Genomic DNA, 19,942 nt, shown 5'->3' with positions numbered 1-19,942 from the left:
AAGCTAATGTTGCCTTTTGTCCATTTGCGAGCTGATGTTAGAGGCACTGGTCTGTCCATTTAAAACGCGGGTCCTTCCCTTTTAAAATACCTCTAATTCAGCTTTGGCAAAGCCCTGTGGCCTCCTGGAAGTCTGAATAACATTAATTGATTCCACTTAAAAGTAGGTAATGCTAGGAGGTAAAGAAGCTCAAAAGCTGGGAAGGGGTTGAATATTTGCTCACAGCAAGGCTTAGAAATGCTTCAGAGGTGACTGAGAAGGGTATGTCTTAAAAATGGTGCACTCAAGACTGGCAAACCCACTTTGATGAAAATAATTACATATATACGCATGTACTGTTATCAAGTCAGGTAGGTAGGAAGATTTTGAGGTTCAGTGTGCATATTTATTTATAGAAATGTAATGGACATTTCTGTTGAGGCAAGAGATGAGTGTGAATGTAGCATTAAGTGGAGAAGGAAAGAGTATATTTCTCTCCTATTTTTGCACTGCCTGAGGCAATGTGTCTTTCATAGAACTCATAGACCTGATTATAGGCGTGTGGACCTTGAATTTCATTTTTCCATATCAACAATGGTGTCTCCATGGCGCTGATTTGTGAATAACAGATTGAGAGGCAGCTTAAGTGGGATCAGAGTTGGGCTTTTGTTTATGTTTTGGAAAGCCTTATCATTAATATTTGAATTGGATCCATCTCTCTTCCCTTTGGTTTTGCCAAGCCAAAGCAAGGGTTTAAATATTTAGCTTTGAGTTCAGCCTCAACAATTTTTAAAACCCACAGGCAAAAAATAATGTCAAACCAGTATACTGCCATTTTCTACAACACACCACACTATTATATGGTACAATTCAGTGTCTTATAATACAAACAAGTAATGGATACATTGTGCTATTAGACATAATGTCAAAGACATGTGGTTTGGACACATTATTGAAAGGTTTGTACCCAAAGCTAATGCGTTTGCTCCACACACCCAGCTAATATTTAAGTAATGAAGACAGCTCTTTTCCAATTTGAAATAAGTATTACACTATGTTACAGCATGCATGCTATAAGGCATTCCTCACTCGGTTCATTTCTAAGTCTTAATGTCAGCTGACTAAGAAAGTAGCACAGTTCATTGGGTTTGAGCCCAGTCAGTCACTGAGGCAGACTTCCTTCCTGCCACTCAAGGGTCAGGGGACAGCGAGGGGGGGTGGGAGGGGAGGTGGGGGGTGGAGGGGCAGCTCTCAGTGGAGGAATCACAGCGGGGTAAAAAGTTTCCGCTGAGCTAATCCTGTGATTGATGTGGTTCCATTAGTGAGGACCTCAGGACCCCCGAGTGGCAGAGACGTGGCAGGACACGACGTCTGCGCCATAGCCTCTTAACCTCTACCTGATGCAGCTAACACTGACTGACAAGGCACAGAGCCCACAGAACAACAGACAGGCAAAAAGTAGTGTGATAACACACTTTAAGCTGGCCACTATCCTGCGCTATTATCTACTAATGACACAAACTAAGGTCGCAGAGATTTACAAGGCACAAAGAACGGACAGAGTAGAAAGTAGCATGATAGTGGTTTTAAACTGACTGCTATCCTATTATCTATCAAAGACACAATCTAATACCTGAAGTAAAGTTGCAGAAATTGACAGGCCATGAAGACCACAGAACAACAGAGAGATAAGCATAGAGCCAGTTTTAAGCTGACCAATATTGTACACTTTTACCTACTATACAAATAATAGCAGCTTCAGAGGCTGTCTTGCGTAGTTCTGGGCATGTTATCTCTGTAAATGCCATGGCACCCTAGCTTGGTTGTTACAGTAAATCGAATCCTGTATTTATACTTAATTTAACTTGTTTTAGGATCAATTGTTGATTTTCATGACCAATTCAATCATGAATTGATTGATTTTTATGATCCTTCAATCATGACCAATCAAATCACCTCTTTTCCTTCCCTTTAAAAGCAGTGTGCTCTCCACCACAGTGCGCTGACAAGAGAACAGTCCGGAGCGGTTCCTCTACAAAATATTCTCCCAAGGGGAAAGTGATGTCCTTGTGTGGAAGGAGCAGAATCACCTTAAATAAGCCGCTGGCGGCAGGTGATGTTAAATTAGCTTGTGAGGATATAATACATTTCATTAATATGTGTTGCTGTGGTTCTAGGAGAACTTTTGCCCAATGTAGGAAACGGTTCAACGATAATAGGCAAAGAGCCAAACATAAATTGGTGGTGAACTGCAGGGACAGTTTAACTACAGGAAGCCAACATATGATCTACATATCATCCTTGACATGGTCTGAGAAGGTGGGCGACACAAGTGCAAATACCCATAATTGCACTGTGCTGCTTGATTGTTACTGACACACCCCCTACTGCACCTCTCCTCCCACTGTTGAGATCATGGCAAGTCAGCAAATGTGTGCAGCCGAGAAGAATACCTGTGTGTGTGCCCAACAAAAATCCCACTTCGCTGGTGCAAAGCTCCGCCATGCGCCATCACAAGAATAAAGCCCATAATGTACATGTAAGGCTTACACACAAAATACACAAAAGTTCTGACATAGGCAAGGCTACTTGTGATGACTGACAATCAGAATATCTTAAACACGAGGCACAGAGCCCAGAGAAAACAAAACACATCCTCTCTGTATTTGTAGCAAAGCTGTATAAAAAGTCCATTTTGTGTGACCCACATTTTCAAAATATTTTTTCTTGAGACGCAAAAGTGATTTTGCCTGCTATCATCTTGGCAAAGGACCTACCCACATTTGGAACATGGCCTTGTCTTTGTAAAACAATAGCTTAAAGGAGCCGACTTGGAGGCCCATATATGAATAAAGTTATGGCACAATGGAATAAAACCTTGAGGTAGGGGTGCGCAGATCAACAAAACCTTCACAACAAGCAACACATTGCCTCTCTCTCTTTGTTTCTCTCTGCCTGTCTCTTGCCCTTTTTTTCTCCACTCTCTCTCTCTCTCTCTCTCTCTCTCTGCATAGTGCCTATTATCTTTACAGAGAGATACTTTTCCCTCTCTGACTGTGTGTAATATAATGTCTCACATCCTGAGCCCACTTGGATCACCCTTCATGCTGCTGTGGTCCAGGGAGGTTGCCCAGGAGGCTGCAAATTGCTGAAGTCACCATTAGGACAGTCCCAGCCTGTCACGCTAACTGTAGGTGAGACATTTGGAGCAGCAGGATCACAGGAGAGAGGAATGTGATAAGGCAGGAGCATCTTACAATCAATACACACTGCCAACCACCTTTATTTATGTGACCAGTAACATCCACCGTTATACAGTCAACAACGGCGCTGGACATCATTGATTCTGACGCATCTGAAGTCTGTGTGTGTGTGTGTGTGTGTGTGTGTATTTGGGTTTGTGTGTGTGAGAGAGAGAGAGAGAGAGAATGTGTGCATTTATATCTGAGTGTGAGATGGAGATGGGCATTGGTGAAGTTGATTAAGCTTTTCACTTTTTCATGATTGGAGAGACGATAGTAGTATAGTTGAGGTTTAAAGTTGACATGCCACACTGCTCCACAATGTTGTCTACAAAACAAACAATGATCCAATCTATTAAAAAACACAGGTTAAACGGCTGATAAAGATTAGATTTATGCTCTCTGTCGGGCAGATGGAAAATATCCCTAAATCCTTGTAGAGATCTCGTAGAAGATCTCAGTAAGCAGGCCATTGGCTTTTATGACATGGCAGATTTTTCTCCCTTTTATACTTTACTCTCTCTCTCCCTCTATCTCTCCCTCTCTCCCTCCCCACCTCTCTCTCCTGGGGCATTTACGTGGATGAGAGAGGAATGAATCACAGTGGAAGTAGTGAAGAAATAACTTTTCATGTGAAAACACCTCAGCTTTTATGGCTTTACTAAATGATCCATAATGCGGGCGGGGAGTACTCAGTCCTGCAGATTAGGGCGGGTCGGAGCGGGAGAGAAGCTCACTGCTGCAGCCGTTAGACCCTTCCACCGCAGCCAGCACCAGCGCTGCGCCAGCCGAGATGGGCACAAATCTCTTTTACGAGGCTGCCTCTTAAATAGCTGTCAGTCTAGTGTCTCACACGTGGCGCACTCCTCCGGCTCCCCTCTCGGTAATTGAACCATCTCTCCCAGAGTGCTGAAATGGTGTGGGAAGCCATTCCGACAGCCTGTGTTGATACCATTAAACCCAACTCATGCATAAATCTAACCCAGTAGGGGCAAATATATAGCCATCGCCCCCCACCCTACCCCCCACAGCCCAAAAGCAACCCCCCTTACTCCATTCCACAGGAAATGGCCCCAGGATTAGTTTTCATCAGAATATAATTTGTTTATTTTCTCTGTCCCAATACATACTGATACATTAGCATTCTGTGTTTGTTTTCGCTGCCTTCAAGGGAAATTATGTGTTGCTCAAACTTACTTTGCAACACAGGCTACTGTATGACTATGTTATTGTACTATATTTTAGAAAGACTGTAACCGTCTTCTTACCTAATAATGCCATGACACTGCAATATAAGAAGTATATTAAGCTTACCACTAAGGAATAGGCATAAAAACATTGTAATAGGCATCAAAACTTGTATTGGTAGTTTATTCACCGCTGTCCTTCCTAGTGAGATTGATGGCTAATTTTAAGTGCCACAAAGAGGAGTTAACGTAATAACTGCAAACAAATACGAATAGAAAAAACAATCGTTAAATAGAAATGGAAAATAATGTGTAATAACCAGCTGCTTTCCCTCTCATTCAGCTTTTCATTATTTTCCAGGAATTTTGCTCCAGTAGAGGATTAAAGGAATAACTAAGCCACATCCTAGTTAGATCATGCAGTCCAGTCTAGGCCTCCATGGTGAGGCAACGGACTGGAAGCAACACTGACAAAGACAGTTGGTCTCTTGAATGCACTTCTGTGTTCATCAAAGCTTGCACTCACTGAAATATGCTTATTGCACACTTCATGGTTTAATATTATGGACACTCTAATATGATAGTTTGCAATGACAAGCATAGTTGTGGGGGATCAAATTTGCAACATACAGTTATTACACTGAAAATTAGCACGGTAATTAATATTTTCTTTTGATATTGTTTTCCTCTCCTAGTAGATCAATGATTTAAAGATATACATGGATGCATATTTTATGGAGAGAGCTTTTTATTAGCTTCACCCAAAGTAGGGTTACTTGAGGCAGAGGACGCCTGGATTGTTAGTCATCCGAGAAAGTTTGTTCACTGCGAGAAATGTTATAAAGAAAAATATCTATTTGTTCAGAAAAGAAAAGAAATAAATATGCTGCTTATCATTATAGCAAACAACAAAATAATTGCTGCCATGCCTACTGTCTCATCTGAGAGTAATTTGTGATTCAGGTTTTGTTTAGCAAGAGAAAAACAACTTTAGATAATTAATTTTGTGAGCTTTTCTTTATTAGACATACTTCTCTCATTACAGCAATATGCATTACGTTTTCCAATCTGGGAAAGTCAATAATTTTTATTGAATTCCCACAAGTCCATCACCGGTAGAATCTGCTTAAGAGAGACGCCAACTACGCCAACAGATAAGTAATGACTTCTCCCACTGAAACAGCCAGGGCTTTAATAAGAGCCCAAGCACCAAAGTCACTGCTTCCCTTCTCTTTTTAATATAAACACAATAAAATAGCATTTGCATTTATATAGTTCTTCCAAGCCGTCTGACGTCGCTGCCAGCCAGTACCCAGAAACAGCTGAACGTCAAGCTGATTGGTACCTGGGGAAAATTAAGATAAGGGAGTAATCCCATGGAAGGAAATGGCTTTGTTGGACCCACAGTGGTAGGGCCAACCAGGTAGGCAGAATTAGCAAACCCCTGCCTGTCCCCAGTAATGAAAACAGCTAGCCCCTATATGGCCTTCTGTTTTCAATACGATAAGACCGGTATCTCACTGATCTCCCAACTGGGATGCAGTGTATCTTGATCTTCTAAGGATCAGGCAGGTGTGTACTTTTGCATATTTGGATGAGATAATGATTGTATTATACAACGCTGAGCGTACATTAAAAACTCATTCTAACCTTTGAATCCAGCGGGAGTTTAAATTTTGCACTATCAAGATTTAACTGAGAGCTACACAAGGTTGCTGAAAACAGAATCCATGATGTGATAACTGTGCTATTGGACATGGAAACATTCAGAAATTGTTCACTTATTTCTTAGCACACTTTGCTTTTGTTTCACCGCATGGAACATCACACACTTGACACAAATTTGACTAATGTTGTTATGTACTTGCTGTATTTATGTGTTAATTGTCTTGCACCGACTTGCCTTCTGTTTCTGCCTCTTGGCCAGGTCGTCATTGTAAATGAGAATTGGTTCTCAATTGACTTATCTGGTTAAATAAAGGTTGAAAAAAAAACCCAACACTGCTTCGATACTCTGATACTTGCCCCATTGCTAGTTCAGAACAGCTGCAAAAAAGCTAATCCTCAATTAGCTTCACTAGCATCATAGGCCAAGGAGAGTACTGCATCATCTGCTAGCTATGTTAGCATGCAAGCAAGGCAGCTCCCAGCAAGATCCAGGAGGAACAAAAAGGGTGCTATTGGCGACAGCAGCGGGATAGTGATCTGAGCTGTCTGTGGTAATGGCCGGGTGGCTTTAATGATAATCCACTGCCCTCTCCCTCCCTGTCCCCCTTGGGAGCTCCATTGGATGACAGGAAACAAACAGTGCTCTGACACTTCCCGCTAATTAGCATCATTAGCATACGGCCATTATGTGGCTGGACAGTAGCATGACAGGGCTCTGAGAAAGGCTACAGCGGTGACCTTTGGTGGACAACACCAGCTGTCAGTAATTACCTATAGCCTTGGCTGGGGGGACGGAGACAAAGACTGACTCCTCGTCCTTGAGGACCCTTTGCGGCCAGGAATGTTTCTGTTTCTTCCTTTCTTTTTTCCCTTCTCCCTTTCACTATAAGGTGTAATTATTTATAGAAAGGGGGAAAAAAAGAACATGCTCAGATGCTAAAAGGCTAGTCTGTGGTTGGTTCTTACCCCGAAAATGTAGAGCCATTAAGCCTTATGGGCTTTAGGCTGAGCTTTAACTAAAATGTGTGACTAAATGGAAAGATGTGCCTGCGTATTGGGTGCCAGAGGCTTGCCTATATGCACACTGTTGACAAATAACACAGAACACTGAGTGGGGAATAATGACTTAACAAATATTGCTGCCCACAAATCCCAAATTTAAGGCTTCCCGTGGAAATGATTTTATTCCCTCCCTAAGTGCCAGTGATCACCAATAATTGTTTGTTGTTGTAGATTTCATGCGCTTTAATCAGTCTTTGAAGATAGAGATGTTAAATGACTTCATGTTCCCTTTCATCTCCTGAGCACAGCTTGTGTGCCTATGAGAGGCAGAACAACTGTGTGCAATGGCGTAGTGGAAAGGTAATTTGAAACATCAAAAAATTTGTTTGGAACATTATGTACATAGAGATGAAATAGTTCTTTGGTGCGGCGGTACCCTAATGTATTAACCTCCCTCTCCCAAGTATAATCACAGACAAGTATGCATGAATGCGCACACACATACACTCGCAAAAACACCAAACACCCACTTCCTCACATTCGCCTTTCCCTTCATACACAAACTCTTCCTCTTTCTGTCCGATTCTACCTCACGTTTTGGGATTCCAGCACTTGCCTGAAGTTTTCCCAGTGGTCAGGCTCAGAAGTGTATTCTCTCTCTGACATGATGTTCTTGCTTTCAACAGGAACGTCCGTGATGAAGGTCACTGCGTCGGATGCTGACGACCCTACATACGGCAGCAGTGCCAGAGTGGTGTACAGCGTGCTGGATGGAGAGAAGTTTTTCACTGTAGACAGACACACAGGTAAGATAGATCAAGGCCACCTACTCAACACTATTGTTTTTGTTTGGATTTTTCTTCTGCTTCTTCTTTTAAAACGATCTGGAACTCAGAGACTGTATGTCCCAGAGCAACCAAACTTAGTGGATAGGTTTCAAATCTTCCCCCACTACTCTGCCAAAAAAATTACACTGGTCGGCCAGATGGTGGTGCTGTAACAGCTTTACGTTTTAGCCAATAACTTCTGAACCATATGGCGTAGAATCTTTTTTTTTTTTTTTTTTTCTCAGATTTCTCAGAATTTTTCTCAGATTCCCTGCACACAGCCTATTTGGTCTTCCTACATTACAGCTATTACATAGACTTTTGAATTTCCAAAGTGTTTGACTGTGACACACAAAGTTGACGGCGAAGATGTACAAGCAGGAAGTGAGGCCGAATTTTTATATGCTTAAAGCTAGAGCAACCAGACACACAAATGTTTGGAATGGGTCCCAGGTGTGTCAGACCACATATGGTTGTGCTTCATAGCACCACCATCAGGTAAAAATTGTAACAAACCTAAACATTTAATGCTAGAGCAATCAAACTTGTCAAAAGTGTGTCAGATCACATTTGGCCGTGCTCTATAATGTTTCTGCGAAGCAAATTGCCAATTTTGCAAATTGTGATATTTCAGGCATCGTCACATGTGTGTTTGGTCCATGAGCTCGGGCCCTGCTAAAGGCTGCTTGCAGCTATACTTCTTTCTCTTTCTCTCTTTACTCTCCCTTTCTCCCAATGTTTCCTGTCTTAGCTTCATTATGGTATTCGGCACTGACAGTGAGTACAGGGTCAATATACACACAACTAACCAAAAGATTGTGGACATTGCCATGCCACATACACACATTCATATCCATTAATAAGGGTTAAATGCCTTGTTCATGGGGACTTCGGCACTGTAAAGCACCATAGGTTTGATCGCAAATGCAGTTACTTTTGCACTTTGTGTGCCATTTACTAGCATCAACAAATATTTAAACTCATTATTAATTTTCACAAATATGCTCATAACAAGGACAGTTAAATCTCTAGAGGGTCATACTGCCTATTCCACCAGATGCAGATTCTCTCTCTCTCCCCACTCAACATATATTGAAGAATTCCCTGCTGGTCTGGGGGATAGGAGGGATATGGCCTGAACCGCGGTCTCTCAGGCGTAGCCTAGAATTGGTGTTGCCTGCAAATGGCCCCCTGGGAAAAGCACTAAACTTTTAATGATTCCTTTTTTGGTCTCCACCACTTTGATTTGGTCGGCCCGGGTGCCTGGATGATAAATGGCTCTGCCTTGGTGGGGCTAGCCAGGAGACTGGAAGGTTCGTTCCAGCTTCTGTCTCATGACCCCCATCCCACCCGCCCCCTTCCCCGTTTCGTAGGCGGATGGGCCAGCCTAATAGGTGCGAGTCAAGAAGGTCAAAATGGAGAGGAGACAGAACAGCTGTGAAATCCGCCTCATTAATATCACCCTCAGTCACCCTGACAACAAACTGAACAGCAAGTCACTGTCTTTTTTAGTCTTTTCAGCCATGCTGGAATTGTCTGAAGGTGTTTTTGAGTAGCTGAGTCAAAGGGGCAGCTATATGAGACCTTCAGCAGGAACATTTCCTTTTTCTGTTTGAAAATAGATCAAGATACCACTTTCAACTTATAAGACCCCAAAGGAGCCACTCAAAACGACAAGAGCTATTCCTATGCCTTGTATTTGTTGTAAATATTTTTAAAAGAAAATAATGCAACACTAAAGATACCCACTGTTCAAAAATCAAACTGTATTCACCATCAGTGAAATTAATATCAATTATAATAATAATTTATAATCATTATTCTACTAATAATTTATCTTCTAAATTTGGAGTGATAGATCTTTTTTTACAAAGGTCTAAATAGCGGTAATAAATATTGGTCTAAATAGCTGACACTATGCTTTGTGTTTTTTGGATATCTAAATAAGTAGAGCCATTTTTTTGTCCAAAAACTCAACTGAATCTCAATCTAAAGAGACGTGCATTGAGGACACTGAACTACCTGTAGACTGATCTACACCAGGTAATTCAAACAACCTGGACGCTGAAGTACCTGTATCCAACTAGTATTTGAACAACTCCAATGATTTACATGTAATGTCCTCTGATCAACCTTCAAAACAACCTATATGGGACCTGGATAGTTCACCTGATAATTCACCAGCCCAAATGCAATTACCTGAGCTTTGCGCAAAGAGAATGGATAAGAATGGATGTACATTAGGCTATAAATAAAAAGCTGGAAAAGCTTGACATTTTGGATGATTCACAAAGATATGTCAAGGAGCTAAAATTTACTGCTGTATTCTCAATGACTTTATTACAACAGACTCATGGGGAGGCAGAGCTGCCGAAAGGAAAAGTTAAACAACTTCAGTCTTCAGTAAATGCCATCACCGCTGCAATTTTTCTTCCAAAAGAAAAAAAAAAAAAAAAGCCAGAATTGACAACAAGGTCCATGAGGGACAATGTGAGGATTACAGACTATAACCAGAAAAACAGAATGAGAATGTGGAGAGCACTTGTTAAGTCCTTTCTTGTCACTGAATAAGGAAACTGTCCAAAACATCACCTTTCAGCGGGTGCATCAAATGGTGGAGATGGAACAGATACAGACGATGGAAGAGCAATAGTGGTCAAGTTTGAACATTTCAAACAGAAAGAGAGGAAAGCGGCTGGCAGGGAAACCCTTGATCAGTTCTCATCTTAGATTTTGGAAAGATGTAACAAAATTTTCCCCCAATGGCAAAAAATACAAGAAAAACTAAGTCTAACAGTTGATAAATTATATATCGACAGAAAGCTCTATGATAAATTGCCTACTTTTTATGAAATATAAGCTCAAAATATAGATTTTCCATACCTACCACAGTGTTTGTTGATTGATAGATAACCCACAAACAGACTTATATTAACCCACCACTCCATGAGGTAATGGTCGAATGCAAACTTATTTGCACTTTTGCAAATAATGATTGCAACAAATACTGGGACTTTTTTAATTACAAAGTTGCATCTTTGCTGACCTCTAAACAATATTATTAGCTTATTTGTTATGTACAGATTGGTTTTTCTTTTTTTCTTTTATGGCTGAATGTTAAGGAAATATAGCCTATATCTTATTTTCTCCATATTAGTTGAGAAGGTCTGTGTTTTGACAGAGATAAAAAAAATATTAACATTTATTTACAAGAAACCCATTCTACTTTGATGAGGATAAATGGAAACATGAATGGGATGGGCAATCATATTTAATCATTTACAGTAATTAAGTCTACTTCTTAGAGACAAAAGACACTGTGTAGTAAAGAATGCTGATTGATTGAGGACATATATAATATACATTTGCTGAAGCTGCTGTGGATATCCCAGCAACACTGAATATATTTGAAGAGAAACAGAGGGAGTTAGAGAGATTGTATCAACAAAGGGTTAGTGGTATTATACTCAGTGCCAAAGCCACATGAATGTGGCATGGAGAAAAATTGAGTCAATTATAGAACTATATATGGTACTGTATGGTAGAACTGTAGGTGATAATATCCAGTGTCTTCTTGAGATAATTGTGTTTTGTGATGTAGAAATTAAGGCTGGTGAAATGCAGTAAGAGTTTAAATATCAATGTTTAGAATATTTTAATTTTGGTGAATTCCTAACAAACTGATCCATGATTCCCTACGTAAAGTTATAAATTATGGACACATATCCAATAGTTTTACACTTTCTCAAGGAGTTATAAAGTTCTTCCCATCAGCATACTCATTCCTCCTTGTCATTAAACGCTTGCTATCACGATACATACAACATAACCCAAAAATAAAAAGAATAGACATTCATAATATAGATAACATTTTTTGTATGCTGATGATGCTACTTTTCACCTTAGTCCACAAACTAAATCCTTAACTGCATTTACCAAAGAATTAGATGTATTTGTTCTGTCATCTGTTTGAAACCAAATTATGAAAAAAGCTTAAAACAAACTTAGTAAGACTGATAAAACCGTCTCATTAACTAGTGTTGCCACAGTTCATTTATTACCATATGTCTCTCAGATCCCCTGATGATAGCTTCTTTAAAGTCTATGAGCATCAAATATGTATATACATCTGGAATTACAAACCTGAAAGAAATAGACAGACGTGCTGTATATACACAACTCGTATGGTGATGGTGTTTTAAAACTGCTAAAGTTGAAAGCATTGCACAAGGCAGTGAAAGCAGCCTGGGTTCCAAACATTTACAACAATTGCTTTACAACAAAATAATTGACCCTTGAATGGATACAGTATTAGCAAATAACTTATATGCTTTCTTTCAGCTGGGAAATTATTTATCTATGCAACTAGAGCAGTTATTATTAATGCATAATGCATCCCCCTTTTTTCCAAGATGAAATCATAGCATGATTTACCCATCTAAATCACAGACAGACATTCTCCAGCAATTATTATGGCTTGACAGTAATATTATTATAGGGGCAAAACCTCTCTTCTGGGACTCATTTTGTGTCAAACATGTTTATTTTCTAAATGACACTGTTGATGCAAATGGAAATATACTAAATTTGAACATGTTTAATATAAAAAAATGGATATACAAGGCATACATACATACAATTAACCTTTCCTCTGTCTTTATGGGAAACATACTGTATATAATATGTTACAATGTTACAATTTTTGCTACAAAATCTATATACACGCAATACCGAAAAAGTGCCTAGCTGCAGATTTTGTCATGAGGAGGAAGAAGACGTGCATTTATTTTGTTACTGTGGTGACTTCTTTCTGGATAGAGGTATAAGATTGGTTGTCGTTAAATAATAATAATAATTAACCTACCTACATACATTATTTTACACTTCTGTGGGGAGATCTCAGCACTCATAATGCCCTGTTGAATTATAATTTATATACAGTACTTAAGCATTATACTACTTGTGATTTTTATTTTTCAAACACAAAACACACACACACAAAACAAAATAAATAAATAAATAAACATTATTGTCATTAAGCTCTTTTTGATCATATCTTAAACACCACTATATCTTGGAAAAAATAATTGCTTCTAGTAAAGTTCAACAGAAATAATGTAAATAATGTAATTTGTTGTCTCAATTATGTAAATGGGTCTCTGAGATTTGATGCATGGGCTTTTATTGTTATTGATAGATTTCCATATATGGTTACGTTTACGCAGGTTTATGCATTCACATGTTGAACTCACATGGATTCATGTAACTGTAATGTACTTTCATCCTAGAACCTACAAAGCCATATAGACTACAAAATAATACTCTTAATAATTAGAGAATAACAATATAGGAAGAGCAATAACAAATCTTCATTATAGTACTATTCCTATTTTGTATTATGTTATTTGTCTTGGTTGCTTTCGATATTGTGTTTTGATCTCCTCACGGCACAGCAAAGGGCATCAAGAGGCATATTCAGGTCAGGCAGACAGTGGCCAAATCCCATTGTCCGCACTTACGGCCTCTGAGATGCGTTCCCGCTAAGTCCGTGAGGGTTTAGGGCTGTCCCAGTGAAAAAGCAGCAAGTGCATCAGGGCTCTGATGCAGGCTTTTTGACACCTATACTGCATATTTGGCCACACGTCTGCAGACTTTTCTGAGGAACTTGCCCACAATTCAGTGTTTGTGACATTATATCAATACATCATGCATCCCAGTACAGATAAATAAATAAATGAACACAATTCAGGAAACAAAAAAAAAAACAAAAAAAAAAAATCAACAGGAACTTAGAGAGAAACAGGCATAAAAGGGTCAAACTACATGCAAGATACAGTTAAAAGCCAAAACATTGCAACATTAAAACAGAATAAAGAGATCAATTCAGAAAAAAGAAAGCTTATGTTAAACGTTTTCCTAAAGGTTTAAGAAGGTTATATTGCATGCTGTTAATATTAGCAGCATGTATTAGCAACATATCACCTTGTGGTATTTAAGTAATGTTAGTGGAATTAGGTAATTGAACTGATAACCGTGTCGTGCTAGCTGAGCATCACATTCAATACATCACATTGAGTTGAATTGAATTGAATTGAATTGAATTGAATTGAACACACGTGCTATGGGCCTGTACAGGATCTGTGCTTGTTTTCTCTCATAATACTATGTCCGCTATGTTTTTGTCTTGTGTGCTGTAATGTCCTTGTCTTTTGTTCACCAAGTCTGTGAAGCTGAGCAGTTTCTTATGGAAACGTTCCTCACTCAAGGATTTTAATGATGATATAGTGCACGACTAGGTAATTCCATACTTCACAGTATACATCTGTAGCTAAGTTAACTGCAAAGGAAAAAGCTCATCATCTCAACAGCAACAAGTCATTCAATGATTAATTGAAGAACAAAAACAGCTTCAGGTTGAATGCCAATAGCCATGTTCAAAGACTCTAAACTGCTGAGGTTAAGAAGGTATTTGTTTTACTAATAATTGGTTGGTGTTTGACCACAGAAAAAATGATCAATAATTTTTTGAGTTAATTAACAGACAGGGTTTTGGTCAGGTTTACTGACATTTTGACATCCGCAATGCCTTCCCCAGTGCTATGTACTGTTATTTTATTTATTTATTTTTTTTTGTTCTGGCAGTCAACACAGAGGGCATCTAATAAATGCAAATTCACTTAAGGAATTTTACATACAAATGTGTTGAATCAAATCTTATTGAAAGCAGGGAGGGTTAGTATTTTTTTTTTAAATGCTGAATTTAGATGCATCCCCCCAGCCCTTTGGTGGATGAAAGAGGAGCATGTCATCTGCCTCCTTCCTTAACTCCAGTGCTGCATGTATTTTGGCTACTCACAAACATGGCCCGGAGCTACCTGGAGCTAAATGTGACTGGAATCAGTGAGTTGTGTATCCAACACAATGCAAACCTTTGGGAGTGAGACAGCATGCGTAGCCTAGGAAATGCAGCAATAGATTCTGATGTGGAAAATCCCAAGGGGAGAAGTAGAATTATATTACTACCGCACAGTAAACCAGCAAGCTACTGTTGCTGTTACTGCTGGGCCAGCGAGGAGAAACTCTATTTTAAACCACGGAAGGAGGAACATGTGTGTGTTTGTGAGAGAGAGAGAGATAGAAAGAGAAAGAGAACATGTAGAACTGGCTCCTTATGGAACACTGCCATTTTCTTTTATTTAAAGAACATTTCATGAACAAAATAATATGTCTTGCACTGAAAAATGAAAGAGAATATGGTACTGAAATTACATCTGGTAAGCCATTATCCTCACAGTATCTTACACTTTTTCACAGTATCTTACATTGGTCAGACTGTCTGTGATTGGTTAAAGTAACCTGACCTGAAAATTGTTCTTACAAATACTGGTCATGATGACCAAATTGCAACATCTATCCACAGTGAATACATGGGACATTATCCATTTTCAAATAAAAGTAAACTATTGGTCTTTCACATGTTATAGATGCAGTTCTTTGAACTGGAAGACTGGCATGGTGTAACTCAGTCAAGGGCCTGTTTTTAACTGAGCAGAGAGCCTCTTAAAATGCAACAAAGTGCACTGTGGACTAAATGAAGCCATTGCAACTGTTTTGCTTCTTTCCCCCTCTGTCTCTCTTTCTAACTCTTTCTCGCTCTCTAACTCTCTCGCTCTCTCTAACTCCCTCACTTGCTCTTCGCAAATCCACTTCTCAGACTGGGAGTGCAGTCTGACACAGGCTTGGCTTCCACCATGGAAGAGTTGTCATGCTGTTCAGTCAGGCTGAGGCATGCCTTCATTCTGCCCCTATATATTATTCATTTTAATACAGCTGAGCCATATAATGGTATAAGCGCAGAGGCGCGAATATGACACAATCTCTTCCATCCGGCCTGTCTGAGGAGGTGAAATGGAATGCGCTGCACTTGTGCCTCCATAATACAGCGCTTAACTGAAGTTGATATTCAAAATGGGAGGGGAAATGTAGTTGGTTATTGCAGAAGTGCTAACCACTAATGTGACCTTTCCATTGGCCTCACTTACTCCCCCCCCCCCCACCCCACTCCCCCTTCTCTCTCTCTCAATCCCTCCTCCATCCCTCAATCATCAGGGATCATCATGACGGCAGTAGCAGATTTGGACCGCGAGACGCAGGATCGTTATGAGTTGGTGGTCAAGGCAACCGACATGGCAGGACAAATGGGCGGCCTCTCCGGCTCCACCACGGTGACCATAGTGATCACTGACGTTAATGACAACCCACCGCGCTTTCCACAGAGTGAGTGTCTCCTGCACATTCCTCTATTTTAGACAGAGAAAGACAGGGTGATAGAGGCACAGAGAGAAAGAGAGGGAAAGACAGCGAGGGAAACTGAGCAAAGAGTCAGAAAGGACAGAGAGAGAGAAGAGAGAATTAGAAGAATAAAAATAATGAGCAAAGTGAGAGAAAAGGCAGAGAAATATTGAGAGAGACAGAGAGTATTGTTTTCATCCTGCAGGGCGCTGACACCAATCAGCAATGGCAGCATCAGCAGCCATGCTGAGTGGCCTATACACTTGTGAGAGAAAATCACCTTACTTAGATTCATGTGCTGGTCAAACACTCAATCCTTAACAAAGTAGGCTATCAAGTGTGGAGAACTGATGCTTGCCACTGTGCATGTCTCCACACTTTATAAGTGAGGCTCAAGAGAGGACTGAATCAATATGGCTGATTTTACCCTCATTGTAACGGTATGGATTTATGATGGTGAGTTAAAGAACATCTAACGTGCCAAATATACTGTCAGTCTCTCGGTGCACACACGGGGGAATTATGTGTCACAGATAGACTATAAAAAGTGGAGTGAAAAAATGTATTGCAATGAAAAGCTCAGAATCTTTAGAAGTGATCCACAATAAAGGAATATTTTTCCCCTACTGAAACTTTTTGTTTATTTTCACTCTCCCTCTCTCCTTGCCTCTCTCTCTCTCTTAACTTCCCTTACAATAATCTCTTCCGTTTTTGCTCTTTCTTTCTCTTTGTCTCTCTCTCTCTCTCCTCTCTCTCTCCCCCTCTCTCTCTCTCTCTCTCTCAGACACACACACACACACTTCAGTTGAAAGATAACCTTTTCAAGGCAAACACAGCTGTAGAGTCTGGTTTATTTTATGACATTATGCACAAACAGAGGTAGCCCGGTGAAAAGTGTGAGTGCACTCCAGGTCTGGCACCTTTTGAAAGTCATCTTTCATTAACACCCACGGTGGTGTTCTTCTCAATCACACGCACATTAACGTGGTACCTGCTAGTCCACTAAATAACCTCTTGCTTATGAATAAAACAGTGTTTTCCCTTCTTTCTTTCATTTCCCCATCTCTTTATTTCTCCTTGTTTTTTTGAGTAACACCATAACACCATTACTTTTGTTACAGTTGGGGGAATAGCTTCTGACAGTCTGGTTGATTGTATTTGATATGTCTCCACACATCTTTTCTTATTTCTGTATAAATCCCTTTTTCATCTCAGTAAATCTTATTTACCCAGTCAGAGGGATAAACCCTATAGGATTACTGTATCTCTGCACTGTATGGTCCTGGGTACAGATAGAGCTTGGAATGCAGATTTATAAACAGTATGCAAAGGAGGATGACATGTACATAAACACACTGCTGTTTTCAAATTGTTTATAATGAACTCTGACAGCTCTGAGAGTTTTTCCGAGTCTATTTTGTCCTTTATGATATAACTTTAGATTAAGATAGACGTGAGTCAGCACGTGTCAGAGTTGTTTGCATATTGTACATGTGCTCCACTTGGCTTCAATATAGCAGGGAAAGGGGATAAATCCTAAAAGGCCAGGCCAATGTCAGCTGTTAATGCAGTTCAGGATGGCAAAACATAGTGGTGTGTTCAGAACGGAGCAAATTATTGTGTATTGACAAAAGATCCTGACAATCACTGCCCGTAGTCCTTTGCTCATGCTTTTTTTTTTTTTATCTTCCCATCCCACTCTCATTTTCTCTTTACCAATCTTCTCTTCTTTTTACCTTCTACTTTACTCTCTCTCATTCCCGTCATCTTTCCCTCCTCTCTGTTTTCTCCTCCTACTCCCCCAACTGTCTCTTTGCCTCATGTTCTCTATCCATTCCCATCTTCCTCACCCTCCTCCAACTGAATCTATTTCTCTCCTCCCAACACCCCTCGCCCTCCTTTTAACACCTACATCCATCCATCCTCCCCCACTATTCTCTTCTCATCCTTCTTCCTCTGCCCCGTTTCCTCCTCTTCTCCCTCCCTATTATCTTTCTCCCTCCTTCTCCCCCCTTTCTCATTCTCGTCCTTCTAACCTCCTTTCCCCCTGTTTCTTTTGTCGTCTGTCTCCTTGCTTTCTCCATCCACGCGCCTCCTCCACGCACCAGAGATGTACCAGTTTTCGGTGTCAGAGGGGGCGACTGTGGGGACCTCAGTGGGCCGAGTCATTGCCACGGATGCAGACATGGGAGACAACACAGACATGAGCTACCTGATCAAAGAGGGAGGCGAGCTCTTCAAGGTCACCACCGATGTAGAGACGCAGGAAGCTGTCGTCTCCATTAAGAAGGTAGGGTTACTTTAACTTTTGGTGACATGCATTGGCGATGAAGTCAACATGTTGGGCCTTCCTAGGTCCAACTTAGTTAGTTCATGTTGGAATGAAATAGGATTCATCTGGAAACGTCCTCTCCTCTCCTTCAGCCGCTGGACTTCGAGAGCAAACGCACACACAACGTAGTGGTGGAGGCAGTAAATAAGCATGTCGACCCTCGCTTTGTGGACCTGGGCACCTTCCGAGACCAAACCATTGTTCGGGTGAGCGTGTCGGACATAGACGAGCCGCCCATCTTTCAGCCAGCAGAGGGCGCTATCATGGAGGTGCAGGAGGATGCCAAAGTAGGAGCGTTGGTTGGTGTCGTCATTGCCAAGGATCCAGATGTGAAGAATAAACCTCTCAGGTATGGCAGCTAGGGGATCTCAAACTTTCAAAGGTCCTCAAAATAAAAATGCATTAGACTGGTGAAATACATCATTAGACTTATAATGACTCACTGAGATGGGACCCTGTCTGTAATCTATTCTATTGTTATTAAGGTGTGCAGTGATATCAACATCATCATAGTCACTGGCATATATCAGACTGAAATTGTTTGTTGTGGAATTGATGGTTTAGAATGAGATTATGGCCAGGTTGCACTGACATGGGTTCGTTAGTTTCCTTAGTGCAGCTCTCCACCAAAATACATTTCTTCATCTAAGACATTTTTTACTGCAACAATGGATCAGAGTTGTGCCTGACCCAGTGCAGTACTGTATGTTCTTGTGTGTGGTGTGTACTGACTTGCAATGCCTCATACAGTACAAACATTCCATTCTATAGTTATTGACATCTTTATGGTTATTGATCTATGATTATACAACAGTTAGTTCCGGTCAAGCAATTTGATTGGACAAGAGGCATTCCATGAGTGCTGATATACAGTATAACAGCACTGGGACGCTGTACTGTATGTATCACTCCGCTTCACAGGTTTTCTAATGTAACCTTGATTAGGCTGCGTTCACACACAGCGTTTTTCTGTGTGGAGAAAGCTCTGCCTGGAGCTTCTTGTGAGGAGAAATAAAAAGCGGATCACGACAACGTCATCTGACGTTGTCGTGATCCGCAGCGTGATCCGATAGCTTTGTTTATACAACTGTTGTATAAAAGCAATATCACACTCGAGGTCGTGCTGTTGTACTGTATATCAGCACGGCTGTGATTCCGTCGTAGGCACGAGGCCGCAGGCCGAGTGCCGAAGATATACAGTACAACAGCACGACCTCGAGTGTGATATTGCTTAAATATTATTGAGGTTGTATTGGCTTACATGTATGTTTTTGTATTAGTAATGACATTACATTCCCCTTGAATGCAAACCTCTTGGCTGTGTTAGAGATGTAAAAAAAAAACGATTTATTATTTAGTTTCCATTCAGCCAAACATGCAAAGCATCAGAATGATATGATTTCAGAATAATAA

At 40.4% G+C, this 19,942-nt stretch overlaps 1 protein-coding gene across 2 annotated transcripts in view; it reads left to right on the top strand.

Moving 5' to 3' along the window:
* cdh22 (cadherin 22) overlaps nucleotides 1-19,942 on the top strand; it is a 74,805-nt gene that overhangs the window by 16,590 nt on the left and 38,273 nt on the right. For both annotated transcript variants that reach the window (XM_071903771.2, XM_078283473.1), the window contains exons 3-6: nucleotides 7,765-7,884; nucleotides 16,015-16,182; nucleotides 18,306-18,487; nucleotides 18,622-18,878. In XM_071903771.2, the coding sequence (XP_071759872.2) occupies nucleotides 7,765-7,884; nucleotides 16,015-16,182; nucleotides 18,306-18,487; nucleotides 18,622-18,878 (727 nt within the window). The remainder of the gene's footprint in view (nucleotides 1-7,764; nucleotides 7,885-16,014; nucleotides 16,183-18,305; nucleotides 18,488-18,621; nucleotides 18,879-19,942) is intronic.

This window comes from Centroberyx gerrardi, chromosome 5, assembly GCF_048128805.1.
Source record: "Centroberyx gerrardi isolate f3 chromosome 5, fCenGer3.hap1.cur.20231027, whole genome shotgun sequence".
Classification (NCBI taxonomy): Eukaryota; Metazoa; Chordata; class Actinopteri; order Beryciformes; family Berycidae; genus Centroberyx; species Centroberyx gerrardi.
The sequence above is the reverse complement of the archived record's forward strand: the minus strand, read 5'-3'. Positions and strand labels throughout refer to the sequence as shown.